General features: G+C 33.1%; 6 protein-coding genes and 2 non-coding genes across 8 annotated transcripts; 3 read left to right on the forward strand and 5 right to left on the reverse strand.

The window, feature by feature from the left end:
* Positions 1-1,692: 1,692 nt before the first annotated feature.
* On the reverse strand, positions 1,693-4,002 carry NGR1 (Ngr1p; the record flags this gene model as incomplete). The annotated part of the gene is made up of 1 exon (XM_046079957.1): positions 1,693-4,002. One exon carries the CDS (start codon positions 4,000-4,002, stop codon positions 1,693-1,695), a length of 2,310 nt encoding a protein of 769 aa, XP_045937274.1.
* An 832-nt stretch (positions 4,003-4,834) lies between these two features.
* AME1 (Ame1p) lies at positions 4,835-5,812 on the forward strand (the record flags this gene model as incomplete). Its single annotated transcript, XM_046079958.1, has 1 exon — positions 4,835-5,812. The coding sequence occupies one exon, from the start codon at positions 4,835-4,837 to the stop codon at positions 5,810-5,812; it is 978 nt and encodes a 325-aa protein (XP_045937275.1).
* A 155-nt stretch (positions 5,813-5,967) lies between these two features.
* On the reverse strand, positions 5,968-6,306 carry SCDLUD_000975 (cornichon family protein; the record flags this gene model as incomplete). Its single annotated transcript, XM_046079959.1, has 1 exon — positions 5,968-6,306. The coding sequence occupies one exon, from the start codon at positions 6,304-6,306 to the stop codon at positions 5,968-5,970; it is 339 nt and encodes a 112-aa protein (XP_045937276.1).
* A 408-nt stretch (positions 6,307-6,714) lies between these two features.
* SCDLUD_000976 lies at positions 6,715-6,788 on the reverse strand. Its single transcript has one exon. It is a non-coding gene; the product is annotated as a tRNA-Ile (tRNA).
* A 953-nt stretch (positions 6,789-7,741) lies between these two features.
* SCDLUD_000977 (uncharacterized protein) lies at positions 7,742-9,877 on the forward strand (the record flags this gene model as incomplete). Its single annotated transcript, XM_046079960.1, has 1 exon — positions 7,742-9,877. The coding sequence occupies one exon, from the start codon at positions 7,742-7,744 to the stop codon at positions 9,875-9,877; it is 2,136 nt and encodes a 711-aa protein (XP_045937277.1).
* A 288-nt stretch (positions 9,878-10,165) lies between these two features.
* SCDLUD_000978 lies at positions 10,166-10,239 on the reverse strand. Its single transcript has one exon. It is a non-coding gene; the product is annotated as a tRNA-Asn (tRNA).
* Positions 10,240-15,843: 5,604 nt separating this feature from the next.
* Positions 15,844-16,926, forward strand: GEP7 (Gep7p; the record flags this gene model as incomplete). The annotated part of the gene is made up of 1 exon (XM_046079961.1): positions 15,844-16,926. One exon carries the CDS (start codon positions 15,844-15,846, stop codon positions 16,924-16,926), a length of 1,083 nt encoding a protein of 360 aa, XP_045937278.1.
* Positions 16,927-17,180: 254 nt separating this feature from the next.
* Positions 17,181-17,708, reverse strand: RAD6 (E2 ubiquitin-conjugating protein RAD6; the record flags this gene model as incomplete). The annotated part of the gene is made up of 1 exon (XM_046079962.1): positions 17,181-17,708. One exon carries the CDS (start codon positions 17,706-17,708, stop codon positions 17,181-17,183), a length of 528 nt encoding a protein of 175 aa, XP_045937279.1.
* Positions 17,709-17,969: the final 261 nt, after the last annotated feature.

Raw genomic sequence — 17,969 nt, forward strand, 5'->3', positions numbered from 1 at the left:
ATACTGCGAGGGGCAGGGTTAGTACACAGATTTGATACTTTACTATTTATATCAAGACAGATGTAATAGTTTGTTGCTTGATCCTTTATATATTTTTAACTAATAAAACTATAACTTATACATTTTTATAATCAACTACTCTAAATAAATCATCTTTTTATATATGATTTCTTTTCACCTTTTACCTTATGTTTGTATTAACCTTTTCCAATGTTTCATCGTTGTCCGCCGGGCATATTTTCCTTCTTGCGGCGGTCCCCGTATGTTTAGTACTCTCTGTATTCTCGGAAGTACTTGCATCTCGTATAAACCGTGATAAACACAATTCTACTTCATAACAGTTCAAATTCTAATACAATTTAGTCTAAACGCATATTATAACAATCTCTCATAAGAATCATATGGCTATTATGATTAGTATAATACATCACAGCCACGGGGCATCAGAAACACAAAACCACCTCTTTCCTAATAATACTTGCTTCATATTTTAGTGTAAGCTGTTTTTAACGTAGTTTTAGAAAATTAACTGCTCTAAACGTAAGATGCTTAATCTAGACAATCAGAAGGATCACAGCAAGGACTATTATTACTATTTTTTTTAGAGCTAAACTTTGCATGGTTATCGCAAGTAAACTTCTTAAAAATAAATTTTTTACAATTATCAAAATTTAGAAAGGTTACCGTTACAGTTTGAATGTAAAAAGAGACAGAAAATGTTGGGAAAGATTTAAATATAATAAATAATTAAAGTAGTTTGTTTTAGTCCCAATCAGGAAATTGTTCAAAATTTCTCTGTCACATATAGACGAGTAATGCTCTCGGCAATATTTCGGCACGCTTGACTAAACAATAAACAAAAAAAAAAAAATATATATATATATATATAAATTTAATTGAATGATAAGATACAAGCCTACAGTATAGTAAAAGAGTTTTAGCCATTGGATAATTCAATATACACATTAAAAGATAGAGAAGAAAACGAACTATTCCGTTTTTATCATTTAAGTGTCAAACAAAAGTATATACAAATTATAATTATTTATTTTATTTGTGCGACAATAAAATCGGGAAAAATTATTAAGATTACAACAAAAAAAAATTGTTAAAGGCAACATTAAATAACAGAGCCAGTTCAATGCATATAATTATTTTAAATAAATTAGATGAAAATATAGTCATATAGAAATAACAATCATAAAAGAAGATTCGATAATATTATACAGCGTAATTTCATTATTGAGCAGAAGAAGAAAAGGAAACAAAAAAAAAATATATATGTACATATATATATATATAATATCATTAGAAACCAAAAACTAAAAAGGGGAAAAGAAAAATAATAAATAGAAATTACTGTCAATAAAATAGGATTAATTAAAAACTTACAGGGAAAAACAAAAAAATAAAAATAAAAATAAAAATAAAAATAAAAATAAAAATAAAAACAGAAGTGAATAAATTATAGAATGAAAATAAAGAAAACGAATTTTTTTTTCCCATCGAAATACAAATATATATATATATAATCATTATTGTTAGTACCGTCACTATTCATTAATAATCTCACCTGTCTATAGATTTCTATCGCATTATTTCATGGGGGGTAAATACAAGAGCCCAATTTTTTTTTTTATTTTTTTTATTTTATTTTTTTTTTTTTTGAATAACAAAAAAATTATGCATATATTAAAACATGGATGATGAATTAATAGATCCGTTTTTTTGATGTTGTTGATGTTGTTGTTGTAACAAAAACTGAAGTTGTTGTTGTTGTTGTTGCAGATTATTATTATTGATATTAGCAGCAGGTGCAGTATTGTTACTATTATACCCGTGCATATAATTTTGTTGTGTTTGAAGTTGTAATTGCTTTTGAGATACAATGTTAGCAGATGGAACAAGAGATGGAATGTTGCCATTGCTGTCTATATTACGAGTATTATTGTTAATATGGCCAGAGAAACTATTAGAGCCACCAATAGGTTGAAAAACCTGAGCTGTATTTACAATATTGTTAAAATTGGTACTTCTACCGGTACTATTATTATTATTATTATTGTTATTATTAATATCAGTAGTAAAAGCGGTTGCAGAAATACCGTCATTGGTCCCTTCGTTAGGATTACTCATATTACCACCAAGAATTGAAGAAGATGGTGCGATCCAATTAGAACTCGTACCATTTTGATTATTGTGAAACAAATATTGTTGTTGCATATTCAACGCTGAATTAAAACTGGTGTTTGCATTAGGTATAGAATTAATATTGGTGGAATTGAAGGGCGTTGAAAGGATTTGTTGCTGCAACAATGGTAATTCAGTGTTGTTGATATTATTGCTGCTAGTAGTATTGGTATTAGATATGGAAGGAGAAGAAGATGGTAGTGAAAAACTTCTATCCCTCATAACAAGGTAATTCAAATTGGAAGAAGTTGTATTATTATTATTATTATTATTATTATTATTATTATTATTATTGTCGTTGATATTATCGACCGGATTTGTCAGCACTACTTGATTTCTACTAATAGTTGAGAGCCGATTCATTAATGCTTCTTGAGTCTCATCTAAAGTTCCAAGTACATTATTAATGACATTACTATTGGTAAAATTGTTATAGAGTGGACTATTATTATTATTATTATTATTATTATTATTTCCTTTACCCCAGGATACACGCAATACGGCTCCATTGACTATAAATCCATGTAATCCTGTAATAGCAGCTTCTGCATCTCTTCTAATAAGAAAAGTAACAAAACCACAATTTCCGCCCTGAGTGTCCTTATTAATTATGTTATTCTGTTGGTGAAAAGAAGATGAAGAAGATAATAAAATACTATTACTTCTATTTCGTGTGCCATTAGTATTATTTTGTAATATTTTGATTTGCTGGATTAAACCGAACGGTTGAAATAAATGTTGCAATTGCATTTCGTCAATAGAAGATGGCATGCCACCAACAAATAACGTGGTGTTATTATTATTACTACTACTATTATTATTATTATTATTATTATTATTTTTATTTGTGGGTTCTGAACCAATACTACTGGTGGCAGAATTATTACTACTACTATTATTGGCGTTGATCGTGTTGTTTAAAGGACTGTCGGAAGTTGATGAAGCTGGTGAGTTATTAATGTTATTATTATTAGCGTTGGTTATGGAACTCTGTGTAGTTTGTCTTGCGGTAGCATGAGCGACCCTTAAACATCTTCCTTTACACCACACTCCGTTCATTTCTCTCATGGCACGTTCCCTTTCTAGTTCAGAAGCAAATCTCACGAAACCAAAACATCTGCTTGCACCTGTAATAGGGTCTGTCATAACACGGACAGTTTTAACGCTACTATATCTTGTCTGAAACAAAGTTAACAAGTCAGCTTCGGTGCAACTTGGTGCCAAGTCACCTACAAACAAGGAATATTCGGGAGTTAAAGGAATTGTAGTTTCTAAAGTTGCTGCACTGGCCCAATTTAGTCTAAATGTTCGTTTATTGTCTGGGTTAGTCCAATGATAGTTGTTTGTTGGATCTTGCAAGTTTGGAATGGGTGTACTGTTTAAAGTTAAACCGTATTGCGCATCTTGAAATGATTTAAATTCTACAAAACAGTATCCTGCATGATGTAGGTGAGTTGTATTAGGATCTATAAAATTAACACCATTTATGTTAATGCTTTGAGTGATATTATTATCTCCGGAACCAAAATTATTATTGGAACTATTAAAGTTGTTTGACAAAGTACTTGATGTGGAACATGGTATCAATAAATTTTTCTTTGCCCTGATTAATTTGACTTTCACTTTCTTGTTTAGTGATTCCCACAATGCCTGGATAGTAATTTCACTGAATTGAGGGTCTAGATCACCCATCCAGAGAGTCCTTGGTGCTTCATTTGAAGATTGGATTGTAGTAGTAGGGGGCAAAGGGACAGTTGCTGTGGTGTTGGTGGTACCATTATTTGTCAATAAAGTTGATTGGGTTACATTCATACTTTTCTATATTATTTTTAGGTATTTATTTCTTTTATCCTTGGGTTTATTGTATGATAATAGTAATAGCAAAATAATAAGGTACTTTGATTTATATATATATATATATATATTTTTTGAAAATATTATTGCTTAGCTGGCACCGGTGAGTTGTCCACGAAAAAAAAAAGGGAAAGATGAGAGAGAGAGAGAGAGAGAGAAAAAAAGAAAGAAAGAAAGAAAGAAAGAAAGAAAATGAAAAAAGGGAAAGAGAAGCGTATAAATATATTATTTTTATTGGTTATTGAAATGAAATTTGAATTGGGAAATGATAGCAAGAAAGTGAAAGAGAGCAATAAAAAGAAAAGATGCTATACATTTACTTTGAAATTGTATCAAAGTGGAATGGATCATATTTTTATTTCAATGTCAATAAAAGCTGTTGTGTAACTTCGTTGTGCGATGTGCGATTGCGTTGTGCGTTGTGCGTTGTGCGATTGCGTTGTGCGTTGTGCGAAATTCTAAGTCCTTCTTTTCCCGATATAATTTATAGAGGGGTTTTTTTTTGTGCTGTTTATTTAATTTGAAAATTCAGTGCTAAAAAACACTCCTTTTCTTATTGAATTTGCCACTTTGTCCCTTTTATTACTATTATTATTTAAAATAGAATGAAAGGCAAATACCGAACACTCTCGGACTACATATATCATATCTTTTTAATGCCTTCTATAACTACAAAAAAAAAATACAATAGTTGCAATTCCAATTTTATTACTTGAATAAACAAACGCGTTAATACCTACAGCCATTAATTCAAGTAATACAAATACCAATATATAGATATCCGTAAACTATGGATCATAGAAGACTAAATGCTATATTGTATAGACAAAGAGGCTCCTTTAAAAATTATAAAAAATTGTTAAATTTGAATATACACCTTCTAAAAACGGCTACTGACAATGAAAATATCTCTAGTATACAAAACGCTTTATTAGGAATAGAAACAGAATATGAACCTAAGGGAGAGAGTAAATTAATGGAGGAAATGGCTAGTAACATATCAGATGCCATATCAGATGCCATACCAGATGTCACATTAGATGCCATACCAGGTGTTACACCAGATGCCATACCAGATGCCATACCAGATGCCATACCAGATGCCATACCAGGTGTTACACCAGATGCCATACCAGATGCCACATTAGATGCCATACCAGATGCCACATTAGATGCCATACCAGATGCCACATTAGATGCCATACCAGATGCCATACCAGATGCCATACCAGGTGTTACACCAGATGTTACACCAGATTCTACAACTAACTATCAACCAAAAATGAAAGAAGAGGATGTAGAAAAAAAATACCATTTAAATAAATTTACTAGTAGCCATCAGAATAATGTACCAATCAATAACAAATTACTTTGTTCAATAAGCACAATGACCACCATTAAAGTATTACAAGATATACTAAAAGAAATTTTCCAAAAAAATTTAATATCTGAAGGATTGGAAAAATTCAATGGCGAATCCAACAACACTGCTAGTTCACCCAGTACTAAATTATCCTTTAAGTTAGATATCAAATTATTTAGCAGTTTATTAAATTTAATTTTATATGAATTGGAAATAATACAAGATTTAAACATACAGAACAACGAAATGATTTATAATTTTAAACAAATTACAAAGCTACAATCTAATTTAGCTTATAGTATATATTATGAGAACACTAATACCACTACCATTCCAACTGGTAATACAAATAATAGAAAGTATAAGTTAGATAATTTATTGGATAGTTATAAGAAAAAAATATAAATATAAAGTAACTATTATATATTAGATTATCACAAATGATATATATATATATATATATATATATATATATATATATAAAAGGTACAAAAATAGGAAATATATAATAGTAATAATAATAAAAAAATAGTATTTTTAGAAAAGCAACGTTGATATTATTATGGGGATGATTCTTCATCGATTAATGCCATGATCATTCTATACAAGTAGAAAAAAAACATAAACAAATAGAATCCCAATTTCAAAAAGCTTTCTCTCTTATGTTTACCCAAAGTTCTAAAAATTTCGGTGGCATCCAACATCTGTAGTTTATTGTAATATTTGTTAATATTGAAAAATAAGATTGGTGCATTAAGGATAAAGACAAACCAGTAACCGTTAATTAGGAATAATAGAGATATAATAGCATGCAAAATAGCTTCTGGACCAATCAACTTGTTAATTCTGCTACACAATTCAATCGGGTTAATATAATCAGATTCCAAATCAGAATACATGATTGTGAAGTGAACTTGAGCAAATAAGTTAATACAGTTAGCTATAACAGCAAAAATGAATAATAAAATAACACCCATTGTTTGTTATTTTGGAAATATATGATGAATATGTCTTTTTTATTTTTTCTTTTCCTCTTTTTCTTTTCCTCTTTTTCTTTTCCTCTTTTTCTTTTCCTCTTTTTCTTTTCCGTCTTTCTTTCTAGAAAACCAATTTATAACAATCGATAATGGATATTTCCGTTAAGGTTCAAAAAAAAAAAAAAAAAATAAAGTAGAATAAATTTTTTTTATTGATTTCCAAAGATTAAAAGATTAAAGTTCCGAAAAAAAGAAAAAAAGAAAAAAAAAAAAAAAAGGAAAAAAAAAAAGGTGTTGGTGTTAACACAAATTGTAATAAAAAAAAAGAAATGGTTCCTAGCAGGATCGAACTGCTGATCCCCGCGTTATTAGCACGGTGCCTTAACCAACTGGGCCAAGGAACCAAAATCTGGTTGAAAAGTTACTAAGGATGTTCAACACAAAGGTAAAAAGATGGTTTTTTTTTCTTCACTCTTTCCCTTTTTCCATTCAATCGGCGTTAGACCTACTTACGACTTGGTAGTTAGTGGAAAAGTTATGATAGATTTATTTCAAGAAAATTTGGAGTTGTTTAGGCGGAGTAGTTATATATCGATAAGTTGGTGAAGAAAAGAAAAGAGATAAAAAAAAAAAAAAAAAAGGCTGGAACACAAAGAAAGAATAATAAGTTGTACTTACACAGCCAGCTCATCCTTAAATAGACAGATAAACTTTTCCCATGGGAGAGCGGAATGGTAATGGAGTAATTTTTATTTTTATTTTTATTTCCATTTCCACGCACGTTTCTTTTTATTATTTCCTTTTCTTTTTTCCATTCGCACTCTGTGCCACTCTCTGTGCCACTCTCTGTGCCACTCTCTGCCGCCCGTTTTCTTTCCCTTTCCCTTTCCCGTGGCCCCCCTTTTTTTTATTTTATTTTTTTTAGTACGAAAAAGAAATAAAAATAAAAATGCCCCTTCTTCATTTAACTTGTATATAAATCATTGAAGAAAAATATAAAATTATAAAAATAAAATAAAATAAAAAAAAACTCGCTTCGAGCACATAAACAAAGGAAACTTTATCCTTTATACCTAACATAAATCATAAATTAAGAAAATAAGAAAAAAAGAAAAAGAAATATTTTGATTATATATAATAACCTCTATTGTTAATTGTCTACCATTCATATAAATTAATCATAAGAAATAACCTTCCAATTATTATTTCTTTCCCTTCTCTTTTTTCCATTTTTAATCATCATTATTCTAACTATTATAACCATACTACTACTACTACTACTACTACTACTACTACTACTACTACTACTACTGTAATTCCAAATATATAGAACTATCAATAACAACAACAAGAAAAAATGGGAGGTTCTCAAGTAATCAACAACTCTAACATCTCAAATGGTACTCATTCTTCATCTACTTCTATTAATAGTAGCAACACCTCTACCAATTCTGCTAAGAGACATGATTCTATAGTCGAAATGCTATCTTCACCACTAATGAATCCTATCAGTAATAATACATGCACTAGCATACCTAGCCTGTTGGAAAATACTACGGGAAATTCTATGTCCAGTGGTACCAATAATAGTATTACCGCAACTCCGGGCATGTTCAATTCTTTTACTGCCAGTGAATTGTCTAGAACTACAAGTATCTCCTCTACTGCTAACACTTACAACAATGTTAATAGTAGTGTGTCTTCTTCTCCATCCACATCTTCCTTAACATCATTGGGTAGTAGTACAATCGGTGTCACCAACGGCGTTACTGCTAATGCCAGTAACAATAGCAATTCTAATTTTAATTTTAATTCTAATACTAATCCCAATCCAACTGATGATATGGATATACATAGTACCACAATGCACCATTCCAATTCATGGTTTGTCTTTAAAGTTCATAAAAAGAATTGGGAACATATCAAGTTATCTCAATTGATTGAGAGTAACAAGTTGATCTATATTCGTGGGGATTTAAGTGTAGAAGATGCTTTCAATAAGTTGGTTGAATATAACTTAACCAGTTTACCAGTACTATTAGATGAAACTACAGAAGATGGTTCATCGGTTTCCACGAACAACACTGAAGCTGGTAACAAGGGGTCTGGTGCCAATAGCATTGGTATCAAAAGTATGAATTGTTTGACTTTTGACTATAATGACTTAAATTCATATTTGCTATTGGTGTTGGGTAAAATTAAGGTTCTTGGTAATAATTCTGGAGGCAACAACAATATTTCAGCCCAGGATTTGGAGAAAATTACCAGAGATTGCCAAATGGGCAAACCAGTGCCAGTTGGTGAGATTGTTAGGTTGACCCCGAAAAACCCATTCTATAAAATACCCCAAGATGAAAGTTTAAGTACAGCAATGGGAATTTTAGGCTCAGGTGTTCATAAGATTGCAATTACAGATATTGAGCAACAAACAATTTTAGGCATTTTATCTCAAAGAAGATTAATCAAGTATATTTGGGACAATGCAAGAAATTTTAAAAACTTGGAGCCTTTGTTAAATGCTTCATTACAGAGCTTGAAAATCGGTGTTCTAAATTATTCTCACAAAACTGCAAGTACATCTAGCGGTAAGCCTAGTAGTAGCAATATTCCTGGCGGTAATAATGCTAGTAGTAGTAGCGGAAGTTTTAGAAATACTGGCGGAAGAAAATACTCTCGTGTTATATCTATTAGTGGAGATGAACCATTGATTAATGCGTTGTACAAGATGCATATTGAAAGGATATCTTCTATAGCAGTTGTGGATTCACAAGGTATTTTATTGGGTAATATCTCTGTTACTGACGTTAAAAATGTTACCAGGACATCTCAATATCCGTTATTGCACAACACTTGTAGGCATTTTATCACTGTTATTTTAAATAATAGGGGGTTGGAGATGGGTGGTAAAGATTCGTTTCCCATTTTCCATGTTTATCCTAGCAGTTCATTAGCCAGAACTTTGGCTAAGTTGGTAGCTACCAAAGCTCATAGGTTATGGATTGTGCAGCCTAGTGATGTAGGGAATGGCAATGCTAACAACAATAACAGTGCAAATACTAGTAATAATAACAGTGCTACCGGCCACCATCACCACCATCATCATCATCATCACAATAGTACTACTAATAATAATAGTTCGACGAATAGTAGTTTTGATATTCCTAGAAGTGTATCTCCGATGTCAGTATTAACAGACTCCATAAGCACAACCAGTATTAATAATAGTACTACAACTTTGAACAGTAATGCCGATGACAATAATAATAGTAGCTCGCATATTTCTTCATCAAGTGCAAATAGCAATAATAACAGCAGCAATGAATACAATAACATTTATTATAACAATAGTTTTGACAACGAAAGAGGTACTGGCAAATTAATCGGGGTGGTTTCATTAACAGATATTTTAGGGTTATTTGCTAGAAGACAAACTGAATATAAGGAGATTGATCCTCAAATGGCTAGAAGACAAAGAAGTTCAGTTGGGATATAGTAGCTTTTACTTGTAGAGCCATTAATATTATGATTGTTACGTACGTTTTATTTTATTTTACTGTTTTATTTAGTTTTAAAATTATTTTATAATAAATATTAAGGATGACGCTTTGTTAATTTTTACTAGCCAAGACTAAGAAGTTGCATTCTATTAGGGTTGTTGTTTGCTTGGATGATCTCTATGATTTTGTTTGAATTGAAAGGGGGAGAAGAAGAAGAAGAAGAAGAAGAAGAAAGAAAAAAAAAAAGAAGGGAAAGAAACAGAGATATTCATATTCTTGCACAACGACCCCAGAGAGGATTGAACTCTCGATCTTGCGATTAACAGTCGCACGCCTTAACCAGCTTGGCCATGGAGTCTGAAATACGACCAATGTTATAAGGTAAACCTTATAACAAGATAAATCACGTGTTAATAACCGTAAATAGTGAGATACTATGTTATTATGATTTATCCGTAAAGAGACTTGTACGTGGATGTTACGCTTAGTAGTGATTATGCCAGCAAAGCAAATACTACTATAACACCGCAGTACCGAAGTTGAGAACAACGCATCGAAAAGCTAAGGCTATGCGCTGTCATAATTGTTGTAAAAGTTGTCGTGTCGACAACCGAAAACAGGAGTATATAAAGCCAACATCTCACTAAAGAGTTTTGGGTTTCGTAGATATATTGTCCTTGTTTGTATAAGTTAGTTTAGACTTATGTAATTAGATATTATATATAGAAGAAATATAATAACGAGAAAAGATCGATTTAGAACGAGTCTAACCAAGTAACATCTTTAGCCCACTTCACCTTACAACATCTGGTAGCGCCGCTATGTATTTAGATAATTTAGATAACGATATCAAGTTGAATACACCACGTTCTTTCGATGGAAGGAAAGATATCTATGAAATATCAGATTTTCTAGCTACAGTTCACATCCAGATTGCCACTAGGAACATTGAAAATGAAGCTACAAAGATCGCAACGCTTGGACGTTCCTTGACAGGACCTGCTGCACGTTGGTTTGTCTCGTATGGTACGAATAATGGCTTTGAAGGCCTTACCTATGACAACTTTGTATTGGATTTCAAGAATCATTTTCAAGGCGCAGCTGACTCGTTCTACCTCGTACAGAAGATTCGAGAGTTACGCATGACCCGCCAGGTACCAATTGAAGAGTATAGCGACCGTTACTTTCGATTGGTGGATTTGCTACCTGATGCGTATTGGTCCGAAAATGCCAAAATCGATCAGTACTTATATGGTTTACCACCGAATGTCGTACAATATGTACGAGTGGTCAAACCCGACTCGTTGCAGGAAGCGATGGAGACGGCTTGGAAGCATGTGATGATCAACATGAAGTCGTATAAGGAACCGTTTCCTGATCTCAATAGTTCCCGGATAATGGACCCAGACGCCATGGAACTCGACGCTATAAGTGATAGCCGGAGATCTCGTCAATATAACTATACCCCGAATAACGCTAACAATAATAGATTTAGGCCGATGGCACGTAAAACCATGTCTAGATCAGATTGTCTTAGGTTGGGTTTGTGCTTTAGATGCAAGAAAGGCGGACATAGCTCCAAGGAATGTTCCCAGAAGAACTACTGAGAGTATGAATAGTTATAGTGAATATAAGTATAAAAAACATAAAAATAGAAAAAAAGAGAAAAATGAGAAAAAAGAGAAAAAAGAGGAAAAAACAGAAAAAAGAAAAAAAAGTGTCCAGAAGTATCTGTGAGTGATGATAAACGCGAATTTGTAAAGTTACCGAAATTCGAAATTTATCCGTTAATTGAAAAGAAACCATTGGTTGGTTGTAAAAGAGAAGTTAAGGGTGTAGTAAATAATAAAGAAATGCTAGTATTGTTAGACACTGGTTCACCGACTACATTTGTGAATCGTTCAGTGGTCTCAGAGTTGAAATTAGAAACGTATTCAGCTCCGCCGTTCATTTTTTATGGCGCTGTCTCCGCTGAAACAGCCACATCAAGTGTTGCGACTAGTATTGTTATGTCGATTGAAAATATAAAGTATAAGTTTGATGCTTACGTTACTGCTGCCGTCTCGCAGAAGATTATTATTGGTGACCCTGTTTTAAGGTCTTACCCGAAGTTACTACATCTGAGAGAAACTGTCGAACCCGAAAATGTATTGGTTCCGTATGACAGTATATTACCTATTGATTACGTAGATAATCCGTCTAGGTATTTTAAAGAAGAAGATGAAATATTTGTTATTTCCGTTAGTGAATCTCCGAAAAAGGATTGTAACACGTTTGAACTGTTGCCGAAATCCTTGAGATTGAAGTACAAGAGTACTGTATCCAATGAATTGTGTCCCTCGAAAATACAGGATAGGAAGGTTGAACATGAGATTGTTCTGGCGCCTGATGGTAGACTTCCTCGAATAAGTCCGTATAGGTTGACACCGAAAAATGAAAGTATTGTTAACGACTTGATTAATGACTTGTTAGAAAAGAACTTCATCACACCGTCAAAATCCCCGTGTAGCTCGCCAATTGTATTGGTTAAGAAGAAAGATAATAGCTACAGGATGTGTGTTGATTACAGAAAGTTGAATGCGATCACCGTCAAAGATCCATTCCCGTTACCCCGTATAGATAGCTTGTTGAGTAGAATTGGTAAAGCTACCATATTCTCGACGTTAGACTTGCACTCAGGTTATCATCAAATACCGGTTAGATCCGAAGACCAATATAAGACCGCGTTTGTGACACCCACTGCAAAATATGAATATAAAGTGATGCCATTCGGTCTGGTGAACGCTCCGAGCACATTTGCACGTTATATGGCTGAGTTGTTCCGTGATCTAGTATTTGTTGGTGTCTATTTAGATGACATTCTAGTATTCTCAAAGTCAAAAGAAGAACATCTAAATCATCTAGACGTTGTTCTAGATCGCCTGAAGTCTGAAGGCTTAATAGCTAAATTGAAGAAGTGTCATTTCCTTCAATCGTCCGTTGAGTTTCTAGGGTACCAAATTAGTGCTGGTAAGATTGAACCATTACAAGGTAAAACTGATGCCATTTGTGCGTTTCCGACCCCAAGGTCCGTTAAGGAAGCACAACGTTTTTTAGGCATGGTAAATTATTACAGAAGATTTATAAAAGGTTGCTCCATTATTGCACGCCCGATTAATACGTTTATTTCCGGAGAAGCAACGTGGGGAGTAACACAAGATAAAGCACTGAAGTCATTAAAAAGAGCGTTACAGGAACAGCCCGTGTTGATACCATTTGACGTTACAGCTAGTTACAGATTAACTACAGATGCTTGTAAATATGGTGTTGGTGCTGTGTTAGAAGAACTGGACGAAAATAAGAACCCAGTTGGTACCGTATCCTATTTCTCTAAATCTCTACAAGGTGCTCAACAGAGATACCCCGCCGGAGAACTAGAATTATTAGGAATTATTTCGGCACTAGAACATTTTAAGTACTTGTTGCATGGTAAACGATTCGTGTTGAGAACCGATCATATAAGTTTACTGTCGTTGAAAACAACAAAAGAACCAGGCACAAGAATTGCCCGTTGGTTAGATACATTGTCCGAATATGATTTCGAATTACAGTATGTTAAAGGTCATGACAATGTCGTTGCTGATGCAATATCAAGAGCTCCGTATGAAATCAATGTTATTGATGAGCTCGTATCCATTGATCCGTGTGAATGGAAGAATGATTATGAGGAAGATCCGTATTGTGCTGCTCTGTTAGTATCTCTGAATCCAGATGAGTATCTTGGGAAGATACGAGTTAGCAAAGCGGATACAAGTTATTTTAATAAGATCATTAAACGCTATAGATTGTCAAATGCGTTTCGAAAAATGATCCGTCTAGAGGAGGATTTGTTGTATTGGAAAGATAGATACATAGTCCCTCGTAGTAAGGTACAGTTGGTGTTGAATACCTACCATGATCATGGTCTATTTGGTGGACATTTTGGTTATAATGTCACGTTGCAGAAAGTCACCGAATCGTATTATTGGCCACGTCAAGATCATGAAGTTCAAAAGTATGTCGCAAGTTGCCCGAATTGTCAAGTGTTTAAGTTTCACCGTAATAGACAATATGGTTTACTGAAACCGTTAGAGGTCCCTGAAGGAAGATGGACAGATATATCCATTGATTTTGTGTCCGGTTTACCACCGACAGTAAGTGGTAAAGACATGATACTGGTTGTAGTGGACCGTTTCAGTAAACGTGCTCATTTTGTTGCATGTAATAAAGAGTTATCTCAAGAATACACTATTAATTTGTTATTTCAATTTGTATTTTGTTATCACGGTTTCCCGAAGAGGATTGTTAGTGATAGAGATGTTAGATTTACTGGTAACGCATACAGAGAACTTACAGAACGACTAGGTATTAAACTGTGTATGAGTTCTTCGAATCACCCTGAGTCCGATGGACAGAGTGAAAGAACTATTAAAACATTGACACAACTGTTACGATCATATGCCGGGCTAGAGCAGGGCCGTTGGGATGTATTGTTACCCCAAGTAGAATTTGTATATAATTCTACATATCACTCTGCCGTAAAAGCCGCCCCGTTTTTAGTGGATTTGGGCTATGTACCAAATGAACCGTTATTAGATAGTACCTCGTTAACAGCCGCAAGGAACTTCTCGGCTGTAGATTTGATCCAGTCGCTTAGAGCTATCACGCTCCGTACAAAAGATTGCCTCAAAGAAAACCAGGTCAACATGGAAGTTGCCGTTAATCCTGGGAGAAGGGAAGAGAAGTTCGCTGTAGGTGACTATGTTCTGGTACATAGAGACGCTTATTTCACTGGAGGCCGTTACATTAAATTACAACCGATATTCTTAGGCCCGTTTAAGATTGTTAAGGTAATAAATGAAAATGCATATGAGGTCGACTTACCGAAGACTTCCAAAAAGCATAGAGTGATCAACGTAAGATGGATAAAGAAATATCAGTTCGACTCAGAAAGGTATGTAAAGGAACTACCTCGTTCTGAAACTGAGTTAAGGAATAGGCTCGAAAATATCTCTAGTGTAATAGGTTTTGCACCGTCTGAAGGTATAGTCTATTGTAAATTTGCCCACGTAGACCCTCGTCTGACTGCCGCTGTTCCGTTAAAAATGTTTAAGTCGCTTCCACTGCTGAGACGTCGCTCTCTGATAAATAATTTTGAACAGTTGTATAAGCAGTCCGTATCTGACGAGAGGGGGGAAGATGTTATAAGGTAAACCTTATAACAAGATAAATCACGTGTTAATAACCGTAAATAGTGAGATACTATGTTATTATGATTTATCCGTAAAGAGACTTGTACGTGGATGTTACGCTTAGTAGTGATTATGCCAGCAAAGCAAATACTACTATAACACCGCAGTACCGAAGTTGAGAACAACGCATCGAAAAGCTAAGGCTATGCGCTGTCATAATTGTTGTAAAAGTTGTCGTGTCGACAACCGAAAACAGGAGTATATAAAGCCAACATCTCACTAAAGAGTTTTGGGTTTCGTAGATATATTGTCCTTGTTTGTATAAGTTAGTTTAGACTTATGTAATTAGATATTATATATAGAAGAAATATAATAACGAGAAAAGATCGATTTAGAACGAGTCTAACCAAGTAACATCTTTAGCCCACTTCACCTTACAACAACCAAAGATTTACAACATTTAATACTTATAATAGGCCACGTATTTATATGATTACTGTGCGAAGAAATATACGCATATGCACATATATTTTGCTCCCGTTTAGTTTTGAATGAAAAAAATAAAAGAAAAAAAGAAAAAAAGAAAGAAAAAAAATAAACAATTTTAATGTCTTATTGTTGTTAGGATAGGGCATGTAGCTAGGTGATCTAAGGCCCTTTTTGTTTAAAGATTTGCAACGTGAATCTATAAAAATAAAGAAAACCAAGTAACTTTTTGTACTACCAAGGAGAAAAATAATATATTTTGAAGAATGCTTAAAATACCATTATTGTGTCGGGGATCGTACACTTCTATTACAACAAATCGTTCAATTAAAAATGCTTTACTAATACGTTTACGTAAAAACTCATACTATAGCAATATTTCTACTAATAGTACGGGTCTAAAACATCAGCAGACAACAGACATTCCTAGATCATTATTAATTAAACAACACAGGAGATTAAATGAAGAAACCTTGGGTGCCGGATCTGCTAAAAACAAAAATGAAACAAATACTCTATTTATCACGTCTCTAAAGGACATTACTGGGTTTTTCAATCCTGGTGGATTTAAAGATGAAGAATATGAACAACTTCATCTGGATAAGTTGAACACTTTGGCTAATAATGGAGCTTTACAGGAATTGTTGTTACTAAAATTTGGCATCAAGCACTATCCGATCAAGCCCATGGACAATCAGGACCCGATACCCATTAAGTTGATGCTTGAATCATGGAAAACATTAACTTTTGAAGAATTGGAATTATTGAACTTTCATCTAGATCAAATTACTGCCATCATGGGCATGACCAATAACAATGACGGTGTCAGTAACAATACTGAATCCAAAATTGATGGTGCAAATCATCCAGAAATAACAGAACAACAACAGACCATACAAACTAATGAAAATAATACTGGTGATTCAAACTATATCGACTTTAGTTCGCTGGAATATTTATATACTTGGAAAAATTTACCTATTCAATATAAACAACTGCTATATTATAGATCGTATGGGTCTTACGGCCCAAGAGAAGATTTAGTTTTTCCGATCAACCCTCATGATCCACCACAAGATCTAATATGGAAACAACCAAGTGTTGTCGTTAATGGTAATGGCATCTGTACTGATGGGAAGATCAAAGTGCGTAAATTGACAGCTAGTGAGTTGAATAATGTTTGGAAATGTAGTGAAGCTAGAATGAAGTATTTAAATACAGAGTTGAAGAGAATCGATCCCGTCAGTAGGTTTATTATTTGGATTATTTTTGGTGTAAGTTTATATTGCCTATATCAAGATAAAACACTCGAACAGAAGGAAAAAAAGGAAAACGGAAAAAAAGCATAACACAGTTAGCTTAAATTAAAATTCTTCAAAAGTTTTGTAAATAGTAAAAAAAGAGATGGGGGGAGAAGTTACATGGAAACATTGTAACCATTTGATAATAATAATAATAACAACAACAACAACAGTGATTTTTAAAATAAAAATATAAAAATATATAAATAACAACAAAAATATACAAATAGTTTACATACATACATACATACATATATATATGAATAAAGTTTTGTCTTGTATAAAAAAAAAAAAATGCGTTATCATTCGTGATTTTGGTCTTCTTGATTCTCCTCATCATCATCCTCTTCTTCATTATCATCCAAGTCATCTAAATCATCTTCCCATGATTTCTCTACAGTCTCCTTTACTCGCTTAATATATTGTGACTTATGATCTTTAAATAGAGTGGCAGCCTCAACATTAGCTGGTGATGCAGGATTAGGATCATTGAATAAACTTTGAATACTAGTCAATATGGAAGCAACGTCATATGTTGGGGTCCATCTATTTTGTAAAATATCTAGACATATTTCTCCATTGGCGTAAACATTGGGATGGAACATTGCACTAATAAATTTAACATGTGGTGGTTTGTTTGGATAATCTTCATCGAATTGTAGAATTAATCGGAAAGTACCGTCTTCATATGGCGTATCTGCAGGTCCAATAATCATTGCATTCCATACCATTACATTATCTGGTAAGGGCGACGCAGACACACCTGGTGGTGCATCTTCCTTCATTCTTTTGAAATCTCTCATTAGTCTTCTTCTCGCTGGTGTAGACATTTTATTTTATTTTATTTTATTTTATTTTATTTCTCAAGTAGATAAATAAACAAACAGATGTGTACTATTAATTACTTCCTCATAAATAGGGATTTATTTTATTTTATTTTATTTTATTTTGTATTGAATTATAGATAATATTATAAAATATGATACATGAACGTATAGATTTATTGAGTTTATTATTTTATTTATTTCTTTCTTTTAACTATGTGCTTTTGGATATGTTACAAAGAAAGTTTGAATGGAATGCATATTTTT

Source organism: Saccharomycodes ludwigii, chromosome I (genome assembly GCF_020623625.1).
Source record: "Saccharomycodes ludwigii strain NBRC 1722 chromosome I, whole genome shotgun sequence".
NCBI lineage: Eukaryota > Fungi > Ascomycota > Saccharomycetes > Saccharomycodales > Saccharomycodaceae > Saccharomycodes > Saccharomycodes ludwigii.